The following is a 24,288-nucleotide window of genomic DNA, read 5'->3' on the forward strand; positions in this document are numbered from 1 at the left end:
TGCATCATCCGCATGTCCGAATCCTAATTTCAGGGATTGGGTGATATTTCTTGGGAGATATTGGCTTGTAGGATCTTGGAGAAGTTGGAGTGGGGGATGTTGGTATGTCTTTTACCTCTTGATTCATCCAGTAAGGTCTTCCGTGAGCTGCTTTAAGCGAGTTTAGTGTCAGATCGGCGGGTTTCATTGGAGGCTCACAGCAGCTTGGAAGGTTTTCTGCTGCTCCCACCATGATCTTTTTCATCTTATAAACCGTGAAGTCCACGGGGGCTTCCGCTTGTGAGACCAGGGACTCCTGAAACATCTGAGAGAAGCTTTCCAAGTTCATGTTCATGATTTTTTCACCTTTATGTAGGGCAGAGCTGAGATCCTCCGGAGCATCCGGTAGCCCTGATATGGTATGCGGCTGCTCTGGAAACCAAGGAGCTTTTTCTTTCGGGCAGAGTGGGATTTTAAATCCACACAAGGTTACTTTTTCCTTTTCTTTCTGGGTCAGAATGTTTGCAATGTTTTCTGTAATATTGCTAAGCGTCTGTTGGTCTTCCGGTGCGGCGCAAGCATAGAGGTGTCTACCAGCTCTGTCGGTTAAAAGAGAATAAATAAAGTCTCCATTGGTGTACACGTAATATCCACAATCTCCAGCTTCTGCTGGCCACCACAGCCCTTGATCCAACAGTGACAGCCACTGTTGGTACCATTCTGAGTCCTCGAAGAGCATTTTGTCATCGCTGAGCCCCACGGCCACGGCTGATCTGCTTAAATCCATAGCACCGTGCCTTAGATCCACTGGACCTTTTTTGGTAGTGAGTTGTTTTAAAAAGTCTGTAGCTGACTTCAAACTAAAGTCATCGACAGTTACCTCTTTTAAAGCCCCTGTCTTCTCCGCTAAGTAGTTGAATTCTGTGAGAGACTGACATCGCTGTAGTCTGGTCTTTGACTTTTCGCTAGACAGATTTAGACCCCCGCCCTCCGTATCCCAGGGTTGTCGTTTTCTGCCAAGTTCATCCAAGTGGTCACAGCTGGTCCAGGGCATCTTGTGTCTACAGGTCATATCAAACAAAACCAGGTCTTCACCCGGTTCCAGGAAGCAATTTCTGCTCTCAAAAAGTTGGGCGGAAGGATCCCTCCACGGATGCAATGGCACGTTAAAATGACTGATATCAATTTCCTTAGGATTCGGCCATACATTACCACCCCACTGGGGCGGTCTGGCTGCAGCTGTCAAAGATCCTCGGCAATCACGGTAGCCTTCCTGAGCTTGAGCGGAAAGAGCCTCTGCAAGAGCATAGTCATTGAGCTGTTGCCACAGGAGCGCCTCGATGAGAGATTGGTGCTCGTAAAGCTCGGGCGGAATCACGCCATGCTCTGTGAAGTTGTACAGAAGGTCCTTGTAGCCATACTCTCCTGCTGTCCCATACAAGAGACGATGAATTTCTTCGAGGTAACGCTGGGTGGGTGACACCGTAGGAGCGTTCCAAATTTGTGGCAGTAATTCTTCTGAGAGGTTGTCACCTGTAGAAACTGTAATGGAAGAAGACGTAATTGGTGCTGTCCAAGAAGGTGTATCCTCCTTCGTCTTAGGCAGGAAATGGTTAATGAGGCCTTTTTCCGGTTCTTTTTCCTGAGCAGAAGCGGTGTTGTTACTGGGGGCAGTTTTAAAAATGCTCGACAACAGACCAGGAGCTGTGTTACTCATGCTGGTTGGTTTTGTTTCGCCCTTTCCGAGGATGGAGGTCTTTGAGGATGACTCCTCCTTGGCACTAAACAGACCTGAGAGGAAGCCCTTGTGATCTTTTGAGTCCTTCTCTCCCGCTGCATCAGGTGCGGAATGAATTTCCACTGGTTTTGTTCTCTGAATCTGCGGACGTCCTTGTCCCGCACGTAGTGGCTGTTGCTGTATTGTTTTTTGGTTTGCCTGGTCAGCTGGACACGATGTTTGCTCCACATTAACGGAAATTTTGTTAAGCAGGTCAGTGTATATCCCACCTGATTCAGATGGGGCTGGACATTGGCCCGGTTGACCACCCTGGGTTTTGGGTGTCTGCTCTTCCTGAGATGCACTCTCACCAGATGCAAGCTTCAGAAAGCCTGAGAGTAAGCCTCCGCCTTGACTGGGTTGTTCTGTCGTGGTATGTTGAGGACTTTTTCCCAGCACTTGCTGCTGTGGAGACGGTGTTTGACTAAACAGCCCAGACAGGAAACCTCCCTGTTGACCAAGTGGACCTGCATTTTGCTGAGATCGAGCAGCGTTTGATTTAGCCCCCTGTTGAAACTCTGCATGCGGGATCGATTGTTGCGGTGGGTTATCGGTGGTTAATCTACTGAACAGCCCTGACAATAGCCCGCCTTGCTGCGGCTCGGCCGCAGGGGCAGCAGATTGTTGGGGTATTTGGCTTTGTCTTTGCAGTGGCTGCCTGTTGGAAGGACTCACAGGTGGCTGCTGTGACTGCTTTTGCTGCGCTGGAGTAGGAGGACCTGATGAAAAGAGTCCAGACAGGAAACCTCCTTGTTGATTGAGGGGTTGCTGGGTTGTCTTAGAACCTGCCATTTGTGCTTTTTGCTGGTCTTGTTGACTATCTGATGGAGTGTCAGTCGGCGGGGCCTTTGCTTCTGCAATTTTGCTTAAGAATCCAGTGAACATCCCCACAGGACTGCTTGGGGGCAGCTGCTGTGGGGGAATTTGCTTTTGCCTATATAAATTTGGTCTGATGCTTGGTTGCTGAGACAGTTGCGGCCCCGGTGGGCCACTTTGTTGCTGGTTCTGTGAATTAGCAGGGGCTAGGTCTTGGCTCCCAGTTCCAAAGAGGCCTGAGAGGAAGCCCCCTTGCTGAGGGGGTGCTGACTGTGGCTGAGATGATGCAGTGGTAGGTTCTACAATTTTGTTAAAAAGTCCAGACAACAAATTGCTCGACTGTTGATTTGCTGACTGTGCAGCTTGGGTAGCTGAAGGTGCTTTCTGTGGCTGTGGTGTCGTAGCTATAGTTTTTGGTGGTAAGTTTTGTTGTTGATCTGAGGTGACTTCTATTTGCTGGTCCAGCTTGTCACGGGGAGAACTTCCCAAGGAACCTAATTTGATTTCTCCCGACGGAACCCCTGACCGAGGTGTCCCTTGAGTTAAGTTCTGTTCATTTTTATTTATTCTGGTCATTTGGTTCATTACATCTGTTTTGACTTCCTTACTAGAGTGAGTAACAGAGTCTGTGGCTTTTTTAAAAAGACCAGATAGCAGTCCACCAATTGGGGGTTGTGCACCTGCAGCTTGTCCTTGACCAGGTACTTGGCCAGATCGGCTTTGTGGCCCAGTTGCTGGTGGCTGAGTTGTAGGAGCTGACATGTTGTCAGAGGTGAATTTTAAGAATCCAGATAAGATTCCCGTCGATGGTTGAGCTGCAGGATTCTGTGTTTGACAAAAAGGTGGGGAGGGTGAGGAAAACATGCCTGAAAAGAGGCCTCCTTGTTGAGGCTGACTGTCCCCTCCTTGGGTCTGCTTAGACTCTTCTGTAGGCCCGATTTTCAACAACCCGGACAGAAACCCCTGAGGCTGTGGAGTTTCTGGTAGGGATTCCGGTTGATCCTTTGTTTGGACCTCAGTCTCACTCTGAGAGGCATTGTCTGATAATATTTCTATTTCGCCGGCAGTACACTCTGAGTGCTCAGTATGTGGGTCCGTTCGGCTACTAGGTTTGGTGAGTGTCACACTGGGAGTCACTGGAGATTTTGCAAGATCCTTAGCCGGTTCACTTTGAGCCACCTTGAACAGGTTTGAAAACCAGCCTGTTTCAGTGTTTCCTTTTGGGGTGCTTTCAAGTAGTGCAGTGCGGCTCGGCAAGGGTGTTCTTGTGGCACTCGTGGATGGACTCCTTTGTGGCACACTGGTATCCTCCCCGGTGGCAAACTTAAGAAACCCAGACAGAACCCCTCCTTCTGGTTTTGCTTGGCTTGCAGTGGGAGGATCTTCAGAAGAGAAGAACGGGATCTTGAGTTTGCCACTTAAAAATGATTCCTCTGGCGGTTTGGGGCTTGTTGTGGAGTTTTCATGAGGATTTGTAGAAATCAAACTGGAGAGAGATTTCCTAAAAGGACTGAACAAGCCTGTAACTTCCGCGGTGGTTTCAGGTTTTGGTTCAGGTAACATCTGAATTCTTTGCTGAATATCCGGTAGTTCGCCAGACGATTCAGTCTCTGGAAGAATCTCTACTGATCCACTTCCTGTGTCCGGAAAGAGCTCAACGGATTCACTCCCAGAATCTGGTCTTAGTTCTATTTGTGAACTATTATTAGGACTAGGGACTGGGGCTACTGAGTCATTGCTGGTGGCTGATGTACTTTGTTGTTCTGATGCTTGAGGGGATGGCTCTCTTGACGGGGATGGTTCTCTTGGTGGGGGTGCACTGGAAAACAACCTCATAGTACTAAGCCTCCCGAGCACAGATTCTAAACCAGAAGTGGTTTGGTTAGCACCTTGTGCCTCTGCGCTATTAGATGTCTGACTAGCTTCAGCTTGCCGAGTGGATTCTGATGATTGGAAAGGCATGAGAGATTGCAGTGAGAACGTCTTCTCAGTGGGGGGCTCCTGGCAGGCAGGGGGAACGATGGCCACCGGGGGGGTTGTGCCGCCACTTTTGGGAATGAAAGAAAGCAGCTTGGAAATCCCAGACTCTGGCTGGGAGGTCGCCACGGAGGATGGCGGATACCTTGTCGTCACCCCGGCTGTTTCTGTGGCTTCAGGGCTACTTTTTGGGATTATGGAAAGCAGTTTGAAGATACCGGAGTCAGCTGCGGGAACCTTGGGAGGCGCCAAAGCCTCTACATCTGTGTTGGTTTTGGTTCCGGTAATTGTATTGAACAATGACGTCATGACGTTTTTAACACCAGCTTTGTCCTCAGCTTTGACGTCCTCAGCTTTGACGTCCTCAGTTTTGACATCATCGGCTTTGATGTCCTCTGCTTTGACATCCTCACTTTTACTGTCCTCAGGCGGCACAACTGGTAGTGATGGCAGTTTTCGCCTTACCGATTTCTGCTCTGACTCATAGCTGTTGAGCTCCTCCTCTTTTACAGCCAGGTAATGAGAAACAGAGTCAACTAAGCACTTCAGTTCATCCATCGGGTCGATGTAGTCCTCACAGGGCTCCTCCTCAGGCAAAAGGCTGGGGTCTGGTCCCATTCTGGACCCTCCAAGAAGGGGTGCATACCTGCCAGGATAGTTGTACAACTCGTACTCATATGTGGTATCTGCCTCTGTGAACATCAGGTCCTCCAGTTCCTCGTCCGATCCGAAGGAGTACTGCATTTCGTCGGAACCAACTGATCCGAATTCGCTCCTGATCCTAGCTGCCTCTCGGGCCGCCTCTTCCTCGCAGAATGCTGCATAGCTGTCCTCCAATGCGGTCTTGGCCCACAATCTGGTTTTGAAGAGCAGACCTTCCCGGTCAACATGCTGTTGGAGGCGTTTGACGGATGGGATTATGTCAATCTCCGGAGGAGACGTCTCGCCCTCAAAGTTGCCAGCTTCCCGGTAAACCAAGCGGACGTCTCCGGTGCCGAAACCAGGCAGCTGGTGGTGTGCCTGGCGGTCCTCGGGTGAAAGGGAATCGCACTCTACCGTCTGGTAGAACCTGGTGCCTCTGGACTCAGGCAGTGTTGTTGGCGGTGTGTCAGCGAGGCGGTAAATGATGCTCTTGTCCTCGTCCTCCCACATCTTCTGCTCCTGGTCCAAGTAGTCATCCAGGACTCCTGAGTCAGGAAATTTATACCTGCCCTCCCAGTCCTCCACACCCATGCCCGAATCCACCGGAACTATTCTTACGCTGCGCCTACTGCTTGACCGCCTGGGCGGAAATGCAAAGTAAAAGAAAAAGTGCAACAGCAATGAGAGACGACACAAAGCAAAGAAAAAGTGTTAAAACAGAAGACAGACAACAAAGCAGCAAATGAAGGAAAAAAACTGTTATGGTGGTTCGAGTTTACCTGGAACCCCGCAGGTCCAGGTAACCGTTCTCAAAGCTGTGCACTGAGTCAGAGTCCCTTGAGAACTGCTGGTGCTGGACCCGGATCCCGATGGGATACTGGTGTGCAGACGAGTTGGTCTGTGCGGTGTTGTGGTAGCGTGGAGGCGGCGCGCGGACGCCCGCTTCACTGTCGTGGTCGTCCATCGCGCTGTCATGATCGTCTAAAGCTGCGTTAAAACGACCAGACGGCACACCTATCAAACACTTTTGGACAGAGGTCACAGAGTCACAATCGTCTTCGTTTTTCTCATCAACTTCTCAAGTGTTGCTAAATACTCTAAATCAGTCAAACTGGTCCTGGGTAAGGATGCAGACTACTGAGCACGCACAGATGAAAACTTATTTTGGAGAAATGCTTCTCTCTGCTGGTAAAAACGTGTATTGCAACTATTTAAAAAAAAAAAAAAAAAAAAAAAGAAACAAAAACTCTTGCCCAGCCTTTAAACCCCCATTTTAAACCCTAATCCTTGCTTCAAGCCATAACTCAGGCTTGAAACCCTCATTTGAAAACATTAAACTCTAAACATGGTTTGAAACACAATTTGAAACCCACACCCCCTATTTTGAAGACTTATCTTAGTTTGAAGCCATAATCAAGGCTTGAAACGTTCAAACCCAAACTGAGACATAAAACCCTAATTTGAAATCTTATTTTGAATCCCAAAACCAGCCTTGAAACCCTAACCTCAGCTTCAAAACCTAATTTGAAATCCTAACCCTTGCTTGAAATGCTAATTTTGAAACCAAAACCCTCCCTTGAAACCTCAACCCAGGCTTAAAACCCTAATTTGAAACCATAACCCAGAATGAAAAACCTAATTTGAAAACCTACTGAAGACTTGACAACCTAACGCTTGTTTGAAATCATACACTGTCTTGAAAGCCGCATTTGAAACCAAAAACTAGCTTGAAACCCTTAATTCAAAACCATAATCCTTGTTTTGAGGCTGGGCAATGTGGGGGGAACCCATCACGATTTGTTTTTATATCAGTCGATATTGATATATATCACGAAATAAAACAAATCACTATTTTTTCAATCTTAAATGCTGCGTTACACTTAACCTTTTGATTTAAATATTTATTTTCTGTCAAAAGCTGAACATGACATGGAACATTATACAACTGTGTCAGACAAATAAAACGTGTACATTTATGAATATATATGAGTATAATCTGACCATGTAAAAGCTTTCAAGTTTTCCAGTTACAATTTACGCCCAGGGAACTGGTAAAGAGGGTCCATTACTTTAATCTTACTTGAATCACTTTTTTTCAACTGTGCTTACTGGCAGCATGTCTTTTGCGATAGAATTTGTTTGTTGTTTTCGGCGGGGTTAGCTCTTGCTCCGAATTGGAATAATAAAGTGTTGCATGGACCGTGCGCTAGTGAGTGGCACCGCTTCTGGTGGTAAAAAAACATTGGTGGTATTCTCTGACTTTGCGTGAACATACACGCGACGCAATTTGTAGTGCATGCTACTTTGTTTCTTGTCAGACTTTACAAAAGCAAAATAAATCAAACCAAAATTTTGAGCCTTTCTTGTCAAAGATGTCACCAGTTGAGGCTTGTGTCTCCCGTCGTTTCTTCCGAGGGAACACGCATTTTCTCATTTTTTTTCCAGCGCTCCCACACGGCTGCCTGCTCCATTAAAAAAATGCTAATGTCTTTTGTCCGTCAACCTAACGTGGCATGGTTCACAAGTACAATCACATGCTTGGTTCAGCGCTGAGCAAATCAGTTATTAGTATTATTACAATTATTACTCAAATTATTTTTGGCAATTCATATTGTCTATGTTTTCATATGGGTGTAACCAAATTTGCTTAACTGCGCCATGTTAGGTCGAGCGGCTGAGGGTGGATCTCAAGTCTCTTCCTAGCTTCTACCTCCTTCGTACAGTATTACAGTACATCGACACCGACCCGAAATCAGAAGAGCCCCGAAGCCTCTGTTGAAGCCTCGCGTCATCAACATGTTTTTTTTCAAGATTTTTTTTCTATCAAACATTTTATCAAATGTATTTTCTATTGATATTGATCATGTCTATTGTGATATATATTGATATTGAAATAGACCCTCCAGCATGCAATGTTTGAATATTTTGTTCTATTTTGTTCTATTTACGTACGCATACTTTGCTGGTCAGTCCATCCAAAATAAGTCCAATTGCCTGGTGGCCAGCAAGCAGGAAAACCACAAGAACAAGAAGAAGAAAAGTCACTCCGGGAAATAAACACCACCGAGGAAGATGATGATAATGATGATGATGATGATTTTTCTTTGGCTTTTTTGCAAGACTCGCTCCAAAAGCAAGAGAAAAAGATACACAGGAATATCATTCTGTGCGTTCATTCTATCAAAACAGCGCTGAACTTTTTTTTTTTACTCGACTGTGACAGTTAAAACTCTAATTTAAAACGCCAACCCTGACTTGAAACCTTAATTTGAAACCGTAATCCAGGACAAACATGCCTATTTGAAAGACCCTTTTCCCATGTTTAAAACCATAATTTGGAAGCCTATACCTCGTCTGGCTCACAACCCTGTCTTGGAACTGTACTTTAAAACCTTAACTCGATCTTGAAGCACTAACCCAAGTTTGAAAATCTCATTTGAAACCCTAACTCTGGTTTGAAACCCTAATTTCAAACAGTAACCCTGTTACCATAACCATTATTTGACATCACAACTCAGGCTCGAAACCTTAATTTGAAACGCTAACCCTCATTTGTAACCCTAACCCTGACTGAGATCCTAATTTGAAACCGTAACCCTTGTTTGAAACCTTAACCCTGTCTTCAAAACCTAATTTGAAAGACTAACCCTGTTTAGAAATCTTAATTTAAAATCCTACCCTTATTTGAAACCCTAAACCGAGTTTGAAGCCTTAATTTGAAACCCTAAGCCTATATTGAAACCCTAATTTGACAGCCAAAGCAAGCATCAAACCCTAAATTTGAAACCTTAACCCAGGTGTGACTCGCACTAAAAGCAGCAAAGAAGTTTACTGAATGAATAAATGAAATTTTATGATCACGTTACGCATACAACTGTACGCTCAGCCCACATGGCTTTATAAAACACCAAATTATCCAGCACCAGGACCAAAATGCAACAAAAAGTCATGTCAAAAGCAGTCTTTCTTGTCTTCTTTTCCAAGCTTTAGAAAAACATCCAAATCAAACAGCCACTTAAACCTTTTCTCATCTGACCAATAGATATATGTTGTATATAGTATCATTAAACAGACCCTCACTTAGATCATCATAAAGTGTACAATATAAGAGACAAGGAGATTCACTTTTCATCTCATTTAAGTCACACATCTTGTACAATCTACAAATATTATCTTCAGGGATAATATTGAATAGATTTCAATGACCAGAGGGAGCGCACCAGACCTCAATTGAGCAATGAAAGATCACTATTAACCGTGCTTAACTTTTTTTTAAATTTTATTTTATTTTGTTTTTACATTTACTTTTAAATTTATAAGAAGATGAACAGGGCGATGGTGAGAAACGAAATCAATGATGTAATAGATTTGAACATTTACAAAAACAACACACACCCACATATACAGTACATATATATGTAAATAATGCATGCACTCGCGGATGTTTAAAATAATTTCAACAAACACAACAGTAAACATATTATTACATGAATTGTATTGGATCTCATAGGGTGGAGTACCAAATGAACTGGCTGATGAGTGAAAATGAATGATTGAACATGGAAGTTTGCTACTTACAGCATTGCGAGGGCACGGACGCCATTCGTCCCCTGTGGACTGCATCGTCGCGCGGGGAATACTGACACAGTCATATTTCATGTTAATACTTAAATACTGTACTGTACATACGCTACATATTAATAACGGTAATGAGCAGTGTCTGCCTCTAGGTGTCAGCAGAATGCATGAAAGGAGAAGTGAACTCACATCCTGGTCGTGAATGCTCATGTTGTTTATGCGATCCAGCTTACGAGTCCAATATTGAGCTTCGCCCTCTGGAATGTCTGTAACACAAAACAAACAAACATGTACAGTATGTATATTATTATATACAGTATAGGAATATGATGATGTTTCTCTTTATGTACAAACCAAGTGACAAATGTACAAAAACAACAAACCCAAACTACTACTGCACTAACCTTTTTCAAACCCTAATTTGAAACCATAAGCCTGGTTTTAAACCTGACTGTGAAAACCTGACATTGGTTTGAAACCCTAACCTTTGTTTCATACCATAATTTGTAGCACTAATCGTGTCTTGAAACCCTACTTGAAAACCTGGACTTTGGTTTGCAACCCTTTCATTAAACCCTAATTTGTAACCTTAAACCTGTCTTGAAACTGTAAATTGAAACCCTAACCCAGGCTTGAAATCTAAACTTGAAACCCAGACTTTGGCCTTAAACCCATATTTAAAACCTTAACACAAGCTTGTAACCAAAATTTACAAATCTGACGTCAACTAGTAACACTAATTTTGAACCTCAATCCTGTCTTGACACCATAATTTGACCGAGGATTTAAAGCAAATTTATAACCCTAACAAAGGGAAACCCAGGCTTGAAACCCTCATTTCAAATCCTAACCCTGTCTTTAAACCCAAATTTGAAACCCTAATTTGGACTTGATACCATAATTTAAAACTCTAACTCAAGCTTCAAACTCTACTTTGAAACCCTAAATCAGGCTAAAAACCCCAACCCTGTGTTGAAACCCTACTTTGAAAACCGAACTTTGGTTTGAAACCCTGTTTTGAAGCCCTAATTTGAAATTCAAAACCTGGCCCGAAAACCCTAATTTGACACCCTAACTCAGGATTTAAACCCTAATTTTAAAACTTAACCTTTCATTGAAACCATAACCCAGACTTGAAACCCTTATTTTGAACCCTAACTTTCACTTGGAACCATAACCCTCAATTGAAACACTAACCTGAAACCCTAACCCTTATTTGAAACCCCCATTTAAAATCCTGACTTTTGATTGAAACCCCAATTTGGATCCACAAATCTGTTTTAAAACCCAGATTTAAAACTCTACCCAAGGCTTGAAATTTGACTTTGAAACTCTAACCAGAGCCACTGATGGTGTAGTGGTACACTCGCCTGACTTTGGTGCGGGCAGCGTGGGTTCAGTTTCCACTCAGTGACGGTGTGAATGTGAGTGCGAATGGCTGTCCGTGTCTATGTGCCCTGCGACTGACTGGCGACCAGTTCAGGGTGTAGTCGCCTTTTGCCTGAAGTCAGCTGGGATAGGCTCCAGTGCCCTGTGAACCTCACCAGGATAAACGGTGTTGAAAATGGATGGATGAATGGAAACTCTAACCCCTTGTTTCAAACCCTAACACAGGCTTGAAACTCAAGTTTAAAACCCTAACCCAGGCTTCAAACTCTACTTTGAAACCCTTATCCAGGCTTAAAACCCTAACCCTGGTTTGCAACCCAACTTTAAACCCCTAACCTTTCCTTCAAACCCTAATTTGGAAACCTTACTCTGTCTTGAAAACCTCAATCTGGCTCAAAAGCTTACATTTTAAACACTAACCATGTCTTGAAACGCTAATTTCAAATCCAACATGCACGTACTGTAAGTATAACTGACCAAAAGGCAGCTCAAAGCGTGCGTCAAGCAGCACTTGGTGAGAAGTCGGCTTGGTAGTTTCGAAGATCTCGTCTTCCTTCATTAGAACTTCCGAGTCCAGACAAGTCCACTCTCCGGGACCCTCCTGAAACACAAGCAACACATTGAGGACTGTGTGCGCGTGTGCGTGTGTGTGTGTGTGTGTGTGTGTGTGTGTGTGTGCAAGCATGTGTTACCTCGTTGGATTGTCGAATAGCGTCGAGCGGCAGGAGGGCCGTGCCAATCAAAGTGTCCCAAATTAAACCCTTGTTCCATAATTCTGCCACCAGGCCGGAATCCCGATGACCGATCTCACTACACAACAAACACAAAAACTAATATGGTGGTTGGGGAAACACCAATTATCGTCCCAGCCGATAATTATAATAATTATTTCGGCCCAGATTTGGGATTTTGACACATATCTGCCTTTTTTTTCTAAAACCGACAGCCAAAAAGAGATCAATTTAAAAATGAATAAACTTCAGGGAAGAATTTATTTATTTAAATTTTCAGTTAACTTTATAAGAGATGCTGCTGACCCTGGGAACTCCTTGCAGTTTTTGTTTTTGGTCAAACTTAAAGATAAGTGACAGATTAATGTTTCAGTTATATTCATATTTTAGAAAACATTAATTACTGTCGAAAACTTTAGAGAGCTATTTATTATAAAACGCAGTACCCGGAGAAAACCCATGCAGGCACGGGGAGAACAAGCAAACTCCACACAGGCGAGGCTGGATTTGAAGTTGAAACTTTGTCTTGCATCTTGGACTGTCCACGTGTCCATTTGCGCTTTTTCCCCAAAGGCATATTCTTTCGGCAACTTAGAGCAGAAAAAAATAACGCATCCATCTTTGCATTCAGCATCATAGTAAGTCTACTACTTTTGCAGTGCATCATACAAATATCACATTTACATGACAAACTGAACTGTTAAAATGAAAATATATCATCTTAATGGCAAATTAAAGACTTGTGAATATACATGGTGTTTAAATGGAAAAATATCTCATTTATGAGATTTATCTATGAGGTTTATTTCATGAGAATATAGATTATATATCTCTATTTTTTTGGCAAAATATTTCCTTTTTGTGTAAAATTATGTTCAGATGTCAAATATAGCCTTTTTGCAAACCAATATTTTGTGGTCTAATAAAGCCTTTTTGTAATATTGTGTAAAATGTGTTTTAATGGGCGGCACGGTGGACGACTGATTAGCACAGCTGCCACACAGTTCTGAGGATCCGGGTTCTAATCTGGCCTCGCTAAGGGTGGAGTTTCCATGTTCTCCCTGTGCCTGTGTGGATTTTCTTCAGGTACTCCGGTTTCCTCCCACATTCCAAAAACATGCATGGTAGGATGATTGATGACTCTAAATTGTCTGTAGGTGTGAATGATTGTCTATATGTGCCATGCGATTGGCTGGCGACCAGTTCAGGGTGTACCCCGCCTCTTGCCCAAAGTCATTTGAGATAGGCGCCATCACACCTGCGACCCTAGTGAGGAGCAGCAGTACAGGAAATGGATGGATGGATGAGTTTTAATGGCATTTAATGGCAGAAGTGCAGCATATTGTCCTAAAAATCTAACTTCTGGTGCGCAACCATTGCATTTTTGTGAAAGTTGTGCAACAAAATACAAGGTGAAACTGAGAAAGGACAGAACCAGCATCCCGACTGTCTCCTCATTTGCACACTGTATTCATGATGCTCACGTTGTCTCACTTTAGCTGTCAGTCATCACAGCTGGTGTGTGCGTGCGTCTGTGTGCATGCACGTGTGGGTGTGTGTGTATGTGTGCGTGTTAAGCAGATAAGCAGCAGAAAGTCGACCACGCCACTCTTGCGGTCAACAGGATCACATGGTCAAGTGACCTCATATTGAACGCTGCCACATGCACACACACAAAAAACACACACAGACCAGAATTCTACTGCTTAAGTGAGGACTAGAACTCGAAAAAGCGATCAAAGTTTATTTTTTATTTGTGCACTGAAAACTGCCATCAATTGTCGGAAAAATGTATGTGGACAACTCTATTTATGCCCAGTCCAACCTCTGAAAATATCAGAATGATGGGCCCAATATATTGGATTTTATGGATGTTAAACATGTTCCTCCTCCATAGGCGCTCACTACGCCCATAAAATCCCTAGTGGTAGTAAGCTACTTGTGTAGACACAGCTGCCCTGAGGCAGTCTGAAGGAAGCGTGGCTGCCATTCTGCGCCTACGACACCACCAAACAACCAACCACATTCATTCGTGGGCAATGTGGATCAAATGGCTTGCCCAGGGACACAACAATGACATGCGCTCAGGCGGGGATACAAACTGGCAACCCTCCGGTTGCAGGGTGTACACTTACCATCTACGCCACACCACCCACAAAGGTAGGTGGGTGGGGTGGGGTAGGGTAGGGTAGGGTTAGGTCAACTGTTCACTGCACGCACGCGCGCACGCGCACGCGCACACACACACACACACACACACACGCGCACACACGCGCACACACACAACACTCTGGGTTGTTGTTGCCATGTGTGACTGACACGTCATCTGGAAGGGGCAACTCACAAAAAAACCCACCAGCCGCCAGCCACCCCCGTTGCGCCCGACTGCCGCTAATGAAAAAAAAAGGTCACTAATTAGCATGTTAGCATCATTCAGCCGCAGTTGGCCTCGGAGCAAAACCATTGGCTCACTTCGTCAACTTCAACTGGAAGCTGTCTGAATGAGTTTCAACAAAAATCATAAGGAGAAGTGGCACGTTAGCTGCTCCCGTTAGTATTTAACATCCATTTTCTACTCACAACATGAAGTCTTGTTCCCAGCACGGCTGGTTGCCGCGCACCGCTATGGTCGTACTCTTCACATTCTGAACCTTTAGCGTTACATAAGCGTTGAACTTATCTGTAAAGACAAAAGAAATAAGAAAATCATTTTTAAAAATTACAATAAATCTAAATTTGCCAAAGGACAAGTGTAAAAGCCAAAGGCTCTCTCAGCTGGGCTGGAATTCTACTGCTCGAGTACTGACTAGAACTCGAAAAGATCATATTTGTTTTTTTTAAGTACCATTTGTTCAGTAGAGTATACTTGCTATTAGGTGTGTAAATACCACAATTCTACTGCCCGAGTGTCAACTAAAAGTAGAAAAGATCATATTTGTTTTTGTTTTTTAAGTATGTTAAACTATAGTATACATGTTGTTACGTGTCTAAAGACCAGAAGTCTGCTGCTCGAGTGCTGACAATGTCATGAACGGAACAGAGGACAGGACCCAAAAATGCACGACTCCAAAACAAATGGACAGTTTCCAAAAAGAGAGGTTTAATAGACGGGCATAGGTCGGTACACAGGCAGGCAATCCAAGAAAGGCAACAGTATCCAAAAACATGCGGCAAAGAGGCAAGGTCGATAATCGGAATAGGGTCAAATCTTACTGTGAGTCTGTGACGTGGAAACAAGGAATGCAACGACAAGGTACAACGAACTGGCAACGAGAGGGAATGAGAAATAAATACAATAAATACAAATACAATAGGTAATTAGGGTGAACGAGGCACAGGTGGTGAAGATGCTCACAGGAGCAGGTGTGTGTGAAACAGGGGGGAAGACAAAACCCGGAACACACACCCATGACAGACTAAAACTAGGAGAAGAGATCATATTTCATATTTTCACTACACCTGGTTCCTGTAAAAATTAGAATAAAATGTCAAAAGCTGGTGATTGTTGGGTGAAAGGTTTATTGACAAATCATCTATCATTCCCTTAGTGAGTCACTATATCTTGACACATCATTTCATTTTGTCCTTATTTATGTATTTTACTAATACGCACTTTTTCTCCAATGAGCAGCATGCAGCAGGCCTCTCTAGGGGGGAGCGGCGTGAGTCATTTATAATTATGTGTCAACCATTTGTGAAAATAAATAAGTTATATTTCGGTCACACATGGACGTGTGCAGCGCGGCCCGCCGAGATGACATTTAGTTGGCGCCCATTGGGTAGCAAATGCTCTATTAGCAGTGATGGAAGGCCGCGGAGGGTTGGGGGAGAATCTTCAGATGAATTTATATTTACTGGATATGAATGAGTGCGGCACGGTTGACAATTGGTTAGCACATCTGCCTCAGAGTTCTGAGGACTCGGGTTGAAATCTGGCTTTGCCTGTGTGGAGTTTGCATGTTTTCCCCATCCGTGCCTGTGTGGGTTTTCTCCAGGTACTTCTTCCCACATCCCAAAAACATGCATGGTAGGTTAATTGAAGACTCTAAATTGCCCATAGATGTGAATGTGAGTGAGAAAGGTTGTTTGTTTATCTGTGCCTTGCGATTGGCTGACGACCAGTTCAGGGTGTACCCTATCTCTCGGCCGCAGATAGCTGAGATAGGCTCCAGCATGCCCATGACCCTGTTGAGGATAAGTGGTACAGAAAATGGATGGATGGATATGAATCAGCCTTTTAGTGCAGAACTAAATGGCCAAAATTACCCTTAATGGTAGCTTTAAACAAAAATGTTTTAGGGTATGGCTTCTTGAAACATTTTTGTGGGTCAACTGAAGATTGACATGCCAACCGAATTTTGTGTTGCAAAGTGAAACTGGCTTTGGGGGCTTTTTTCAATTGTCAAAAAACTCTCTTGGAGGAGCTAATCTTCGGAGGTCTGCTGGAAATGACCAAATTGACATAAAAATGACCACTTTAACCCAAAATGTCAGACTTTCTGTGTGTTTTCAGGCATGGCACGATGAGACTTTATTGTGGGGTCTACTCATGATAGACATGGCTGCTAAATTTCAAGTCGCTACGTGAAACTGTTTTGGAGGCTAGATTTTCAAAATAAAGTTCCTGAAAATGATGCCTCAAAAGCCAAACACAAGTTGGAGTTCACGCATCATTAACTGAACAACGTCAACAGTGGACAGACAAAATCAAAGTGATTGTCAGACTAATTTAAGAAGTAACACATTTTCCAGGCCAAACATCTCCGGGGACATCCTGCCTCTCGAATTTGAGCGTCTGCTCCCCTCAGGTGACCAAATGTATCGCTTATTAGTAAAAATCAGATCAAGTTTACTAAAGTAGAGCAGCAGACTGGGACATCTCTTCTTCTTTCGTGTTCTCATCATGTATGACCCGACATGAGAGAAAACATTCATTCATTCATTTTCCACACCACTTATATCCTCACTAAGGTTGTGGGCGTTCTGGAGCCTATCCCAACTTGCTCTGGGCAAGAGGCGGGGTACACCCCGAACTGGTCGCTAGCCAATCGCAGGGCACATAAAACCCACACAGGCACGGGTAGAACATGCAAACTCCACACAGGCGAAGCCCGATTTGAACCTGGGTCCTCAGAACTGTGAGGCAGATGTGCTAATCAGTCGGCCATTGAGTTGCCACAGAGGAAACAATCATCAAAAATAACAATTAATTAATATTTATCCTGCCAACATTCAACAGCAAACATCAACTATCAGAAATGGTAATGTTTCCACAGTTTTTTTCCCCAAAACTTTGCAACAAACCACCTTGAGTCTAGACTTTACACTGATTTTATCGGCCTGATCGGTATCGGCCGATAATTAGCATTATATGCTGATCAGCTGATCGGCTTTAATGTCGTCGATCGGATCAATGACGTCATTGATCGTCTCCGCAAAAGACATTGACTCCTCGTCGCCATCGTGCACAGTATATTTAGATCCAAAAGCTAGTTTATTTTTAGCCTTGTCACGTGTCTTTTGATGTAGGACTGTAAATATCTGACGGCCAATAAAGTTATAAAAAAAAAAAACATGTCAGCGGTGTGGGACAGACAACACATCTGAGACAGACAACACATAATGCCCGGATCAGACTACAAGACAAATTTGTTCTTTCACGATTGCACTATGTCAGACTACTGCAATAAAATCTTCTATTCGGATACCACCGCATCCCATTTTTTACGATCATTAGGCTTTATCTTGTCAACGCAAATGCACTCGTTACCGTGGCGACGACAACAAGAGTGTATCACGCCGACTGTATTATAAGGACAAAATGGGGAAAAACGTGTGTTGGTGGTCACCGGTGCTCAGGACAGGAGAGGACGTTCGTTTAAGGCTTGCTTGATGTATGTTCACATACTTTTAATACGATACGGCTTGCAACCAGGCAACAAAAGGTTATGTAGCCTAGCCTAGCAAGCTACTGCTAGCACTAACGGTTGTATGTAAACAGGCTGCCGTTCTGTCGAATCATTCTGTAAAGTTTCGGTGTGTGAAGTAATTTAATTACAATAAAGTAATTTAATTACAGTAAGTTAGCACCCATTGTTTCTGTCATGTTGTCATGTTGGTTTGACCTGACTGATTCGAATACACGATCTGACTAGACCAGTGATTTCCAACCTTTATGGAGCCAAGGAACATATTTTACAATGGAAAAATCTCACGGCACACCAACAAATAAAAATGTCACAAAAAGTTGATACATTAATATATGTATCAACTTTTTGTGTATGTATTTCCTGCCATCTAATAGAAGACCATTCATTTGTTCTGTCTGTCACTATGCCTCACTGGCATAAATAGATGAACAAAGATACATCATTTATTGTAAATATAATTTTTTGAGCAATTAAATACACACGTATATACAGTAAATGAACAGGTCATTTAAATAGACACATTGCTCCATCTTGTGATTGTATCGGTGATCGGTTATCGTTATTTTTTTAACTCGCTGATCGGCCCCAAAAATCCTGATCATGTAATGCCTACTTGAGTCACGTCAAATTAAAGTCCTCGATGAGCGCTTTACATATCTGCAAGCAGGTTGTCAACATACTATCATATGATGACACGGTAACCAAAAATATGATTTTGAACTTTCTTTAAATGTTGGTTACGCCCTGCAATTTTAGCGACATTAGACATGAGGGTTAGACATACAGCAGCTAATCAATATGTGTTTCTTCACAATTTTGTCACATAATGTGGAATTTGAGCAGTGAATACTACAAGTATGTATCTATGAGGTCAAATGTCCGATTGCTATTGTCAAGCTGTCTCTTCCTCCTGGGCTACAATACTTCTGCCCGAGGAACGACTAAAACTACAAGAGATCATGGTTCTCTTCCTGCAAAGAAAGTAAAAAGAGGAAACAAGGGCAGAGTTCTCACCTGGAGGCCCGGAAAGTTTGGCTTTCTTCACTGTGGAGAAAACAAAAACAAATGTTACTAAAATGTGATTACACGTGTTGTTATTTCGTCAAACAAACTCACTGTGAGATCAGGATTGTGGTATGCTAACCAAAGGCATCTTCTGTGCAGTGCAAACGTGAAATGACTTTTAATGAGAAAAAGTTAATTGACAATTGAGGCTAAAGTGATTATCTCAATGAGGTTTCGATGCAAATCCGCTTTGACGTTTTATTCAATCACAGTCGTAAAGTGAAGAACACACAGAGAAAAGTAGACGAGAAAAAAACATTTTGTTTCCATTGCAGTTTGGATGTCTCCTGCAACCCGTTTAGCAGCAAGTACTTGGTGGCTGCCAAGTTGTGACATCTGTTATACTTCCATGACTACAACATTTGACAACTACAATAAGACATAACATTGTTGACAATATGAACATTACATCTATCAAAGTTCACCTTAAATGACATTGTGGAAAGTACAGAACTAATACGTTCTCTTTTTCTAGTTAGCTTTCAACCATTAAGATACTGTACATTTACATTATGTTCCTGGCGGCCACAGCAGCCCCATTCCAGGCCATTATGGACAAAATTTAATTGTCATGAGACAACGCGAGGGGACAGGGTGAGCAAAAGTGACAGGCCGTGACTGCCATGACTGTTGTGGATGCCCAGTGAGATTTTTAAAGTGTCCAAAAATTTGCCGCAGCAGTCACAGTGTAGATGAAAAACCTTGTAGGACTACTACAACGGGGTGAATGCAACTAAAACTGACAGAACGTAATAAGGCATATCTTTGACTCAACAGCCCCTTCACTCCACAGCCAGTCATGGATACCGTGAAAGACCGTTAGAAAATTGAGCAAAACACAAACCCAGAGAAAAAAATGCCATTTCCTACCAAACAGGGCTGCTGTGGCAGCCGGAAAAATAGGTTAAACATAGCTTTAGATGCAATCAGTAAGTAGCCCGTTTAGTAGGTAGGTAGGTAGGTAGGTAGCTGGGTAGGATCTATCAGTCGGTAGGTAGGTAGGTAAATAGCAAGGTAGCTAGGTAGGTAGGTAGGTAGGTAGGTAGGTAGGTACAGAATGTAGGTCGGGAACTCAGTCAGTTGATAAATTGATAGGTATTGAAGGTAGCTTGGTTGGTAGATAGTTAGAAAGGTAGGTATTGTCGGTCCGTAAATAGTTATGGTTAAGTTAAGGTAAATCGGTACATTTAAGTAGGTAGGTACGTGGCCGAGTAAGTAGGTAGGTAGGCAAATAAGTATGTAGGGAAGTAAATTGATCAGTAAATTGATGGATTGGTAGGGAAATGGGTAAGAAGGATGGATGTACAAATAAGTAGGTATGTAGGTTGATAGGTAGGTAGAGCCTGTGGCAATGGCTACAACCATCAAAGTTCGGTCAGACATGTCCCGGGTGTCACAGGTCAGCGTGGCTGTGGGCCACGGCGCGATTAGAAGTCGTGAGAAGACGGTAGAAGCGGGTCATGGGTGTGCATGTGCTGGTGATTGTGTGACAGCGGGCCAGCATCTGCAAACAGATAATCCTGACAGGATAATGCTTTAAGAACCACATCAAGGCTAACAGACAAGCTAACCAGCATGCTAACAGGCAGACTGCGTTGAACTGCGCGACATCCCCCAGTTCAACAAAGGCAACATGGACCTTCTGACGTCAAAACTGAGCTTTGTCAAATAAAGGAATGAGAGGGAATAGCCATAATCTGACCATGTTATGAGTCATGCGTGGGATTAAATGGTCAGAGAATTATGATGCCGTATTCTTTCATGCCTGTGCACGCGACACTAAGCAAGTCATGCAAAGATTAGGCTTTAAATTTAGAAAAGATGGAAAGACAACATTTGGTAGTGGGTGGATACATTTTTACCATTTGCTGACTGGTGGGTTACTGCCCCACTTAAATACCAATATTAAATACTTATTTAATATTTTTTTTATAAGAGTTATGACACAAAGTCAGGCGGACGGGACTCTATTATTTATATCAACAGCTTTTGGCAACCTGCTATCATTAACATCCTCAAGACCATGAAGTGGCATTATCATGCCGATGGGAGCTCTACATTCCAACTCACACATACTGTATATAAACATGCATAAACACACACCCATACATAAAAACACACACAACACACAAGAGTAACAGCAACAGATGGCCAGTGGATTACCCGCTCAGCCCCTTCCGGAGGTGTTTATTTCATGCTGCTACGACCTCACTTCCTGTTCTGACCTGTCACTTCCTGTTTTAATCTGTCACTACCCATTTCCTATTCTCACCTGCCAATTCCTGATGGTCACTTCTTGTCCTTACGTGTCGCTTCCTGGTGCTCACTTCCTGTTCTCATGTGCCATTTCCTGACGGTCAATTCCAGATCTCACCGGTCACTTCCTTTTTTCACCTGCCTCTTACTGGTGGTCACCTGCCACTTCCTGTTCTCACATTCCACTTGCTGGTGGTCACAGGGTTAGGGTGGGTTAGGGTTAGTGGGAAACATATTAACCATGCCACACTTAAGCCACATACTTCTTTTCCCTTCTGGAATTAAGTAGTGTTCTACCGAGATACAGCAGCCAGTTATAGTGCATATGTCCTGCCTGGAAACTATGTGGGAATCCTAATAACACATCGCTTTCTGGTGGTCACTTCCTGTTCTCACCTGCCATTTCCTGCCAGTCACTTCCTGTTGTCACCCTTCACTTCCTGTTCTTACCTGCTACATCCCTTTGATCCCTGCCACTTCCTGGTTTTGCAGATATTCCTGTAGCTGTAACTAAAAAATTCATGGCATTTAGTTAGAGAAATGCTACCATTTCAGATTGTCCCAAAAGGTAACACCTGATTTAGTAGATCATGATAATGACATACAGTAGCTAGAAGAAACCAAGGATCCCGTCGAGGAACTTAGTGACTCCATACAGACTTCATTTTTTAGCTTAATTCATTAATTATTAAGTTTTTTTAAGGGTACTAATGCAAGCCTGATGCCCTGATAAAAACGAAAACACCCCCAATGCAGAATTGGAGGCCCTGAGATGGTGGAAGAAAAAGCATCAAGTGTTAAGATGCAGTTCTTCTGGTTTGTCTAGGTTATTCCCATGATTGAGTTTCTTTGTCTCTGCAAGGAAACATTTGAATTTTAATCTTTGTTTTCAGTGTGTATCATAACACACACATTTCATTGATCCAAAACCAGACCCAGCTGCAGTCTCATCAACCTACTGTATAACAGGAAAGTTGGGCACTGGATTGGGCACTCAGGAGTCAATCAAACAAGTGTCCACAGATCACAAAGTGACAACAAAAAACGCCACCGGCTAACGCTGATGTTGTCAATATCCCTTTGAACAACACTAGAACCTCTAAAAAGTGCAAATTTGGTCAGATTTGTTTGGATTTCATAGCATATTTTCCAATAGGAAATCTTTGGTTATTCTCACAATAGTAGTTAGAATATGCTAATCATGTTAGCATCAGTTTGTTCAAATATGATATGCGTGGCATCTACGCGTCAATGAAAGCACACAGTTCCTTTTCGTGTATGTGTGTGTGTGTGCGTGTGGGTGTGTGTGTGTGTGTGTGTGTGCGTGTGTGTGTGTGTGTGAGTTAGTATTACAAACCTGTTTTGTGTGTCGGGTGTGGTGGGAAAATACGCTAATGGAAATCCATCACAAATGTGCTTTATCTTGAGTTTATTATTTTAACAGACAGAGATACAGTAAATAGTACAGCACAGTGGTCCCCAAACATTGGGGCCGCAGACCATTTTGAATGACAAAAGTTGCACATTATTATTTACACACTGAAAAAAATAAACATAATTAAAACAAATTGAAGTAATCTGTCCCATTAAATATTTTAGCTTCGATTCAATGAAAATGATTCATTGAGTGTATCCTGAAAGTTTAACCTGAAAGATTTTTACACACATATTCGCACACTCATGCAAGCTTCATACAAGGCAAAAGTTTTTACCTTTGCTATTTAACATTTATGATGTCTTTCTGGTTTATCTGGGAGAAATATAAACGTTTAAGGCTTTAAGCAGCAGCTCCTTCCGCCCTCAGTAGGCTACCATCTACTTCGCCAGAACTCTCCGGACAATAATATGTCAGATGCGAGGGCTGAATCCGTCCAGTCAAATATATACACAGTTAAAAACATAAATGACTTTAAACTGGAGCGTTACCAAAATTCTAACTTTATTAATTTTTCATATCAATGTCAACATCGCTACTTCTGTCCAAGTCTGCAATGCATGCGCAAATCACATAAATTGGCCAAAATGAAATATTTCAGTTTGATGCCAAGTTGTGATTTTAAATTACAGTAAAGTAAAAAAAAAAAAAAAAAAAAAAAAAAAAATCAATTTTAATAAAAATGTTTGAAAAAAATCAACAATTTAAATATATATATATATATATATATATATATATATATAAAATAAACGTGTAAGCTTTGTTATTTTTTCAGCTTTGTTATTTCTTTCACTGCAGTTACTATAAAATATGGTCATCTCCCCAGGATTCTAATAATAATAATAATAATAATAATAGGTATAATATATATATATCAGTTAGATAGTAACACACACACACACACACACACACAAATGCAGGCAACATCCTCTTTTCTTTTCTTTTTACAACGAATATAGTCACCAGTCACCCAACCTTACACTACGAGTGAAATGGACAGGTGGACTACTTCAAGGACTATCGGAGTTTTACACTTACAACTAGCAATTAGCAGTGCATTATAATGTTTACATAAAACAGGTGAACACACTCACCTCTGACACACAGCAGCGACATCGCAGTGTGGTGTTTTGGGGGGTCCAACACCACCCTCTTCAGTCACGTGTTTCGTATCCGCAGCCTCCACACACGTTCGCGTCCCGCCACTCAACATGGAGTGAAAGTGGGACTAAAAAAGTGGACATTATTCCCCTCTTCTTGTGGCTGTGGGTCGGTTGTTTCAGGTACGACAAGCTGTCTGTCAGTGTGTGTGTGTGTGCGCGCACGCACAAACGATTAAAAAAGAGGATCAAATCCGCCGAGCTGGGCAGCTCTTGTGCTGCGTTCAAGCCCAGCGTGCAGAGCTCAGGATTTGGAGTGTCAACGTGTATGCAATTTGTATTCCATTAATTTACTATTGTAAGTTTGTAATCACAATCATGATGAAAAATGTTACATACCAATGCTGTACACTTTTTTTTTTTTTTTTTTACATTTTTTAAATACATGCATACGACCCAATGCGTATGAAGTCCGTGACTTTTGCTTACCATATATTATTATTATATAGTATTACCATATATGGTCCTATAAAGTTACCTTTCAGGAGTGTAAAACTCATTTTTGTCGGAGACCACTTTGTAGTTACGGTTTCCCTAAGAGGGCTGTTATGAC

At 42.7% G+C, this 24,288-nt stretch overlaps 1 protein-coding gene across 4 annotated transcripts; it reads right to left on the reverse strand.

Moving 5' to 3' along the window:
* Nucleotides 1-4: 4 nt before the first annotated feature.
* Nucleotides 5-23,890, reverse strand: LOC133400259 (uncharacterized). 4 transcript variants are annotated; one of them, XM_061672719.1, is made up of 10 exons: nucleotides 23,670-23,890; nucleotides 18,834-18,863; nucleotides 14,470-14,569; nucleotides 11,851-11,968; nucleotides 11,636-11,759; nucleotides 9,959-10,035; nucleotides 9,770-9,830; nucleotides 8,150-8,185; nucleotides 5,971-6,178; nucleotides 5-5,831 (listed from the first exon to the last, which is right to left on the reverse strand). In XM_061672719.1, the coding sequence occupies exons 1-10, from the start codon at nucleotides 23,689-23,691 to the stop codon at nucleotides 5-7; spliced, it is 6,603 nt and encodes a 2,200-aa protein (XP_061528703.1). In that variant the 5' UTR covers nucleotides 23,692-23,890. The 4 variants fall into 4 exon arrangements, with proteins under 4 accessions (XP_061528703.1, XP_061528704.1, XP_061528702.1 ...); XM_061672720.1 differs by having other exon boundaries at nucleotides 5-5,819; nucleotides 8,144-8,185; XM_061672718.1 differs by having other exon boundaries at nucleotides 8,144-8,185.
* Between the last annotated feature and the right edge of the window lie 398 nt (nucleotides 23,891-24,288).

This window comes from Phycodurus eques, chromosome 3, assembly GCF_024500275.1.
Source record: "Phycodurus eques isolate BA_2022a chromosome 3, UOR_Pequ_1.1, whole genome shotgun sequence".
In the NCBI taxonomy this organism is placed as follows: Eukaryota; Metazoa; Chordata; class Actinopteri; order Syngnathiformes; family Syngnathidae; genus Phycodurus; species Phycodurus eques.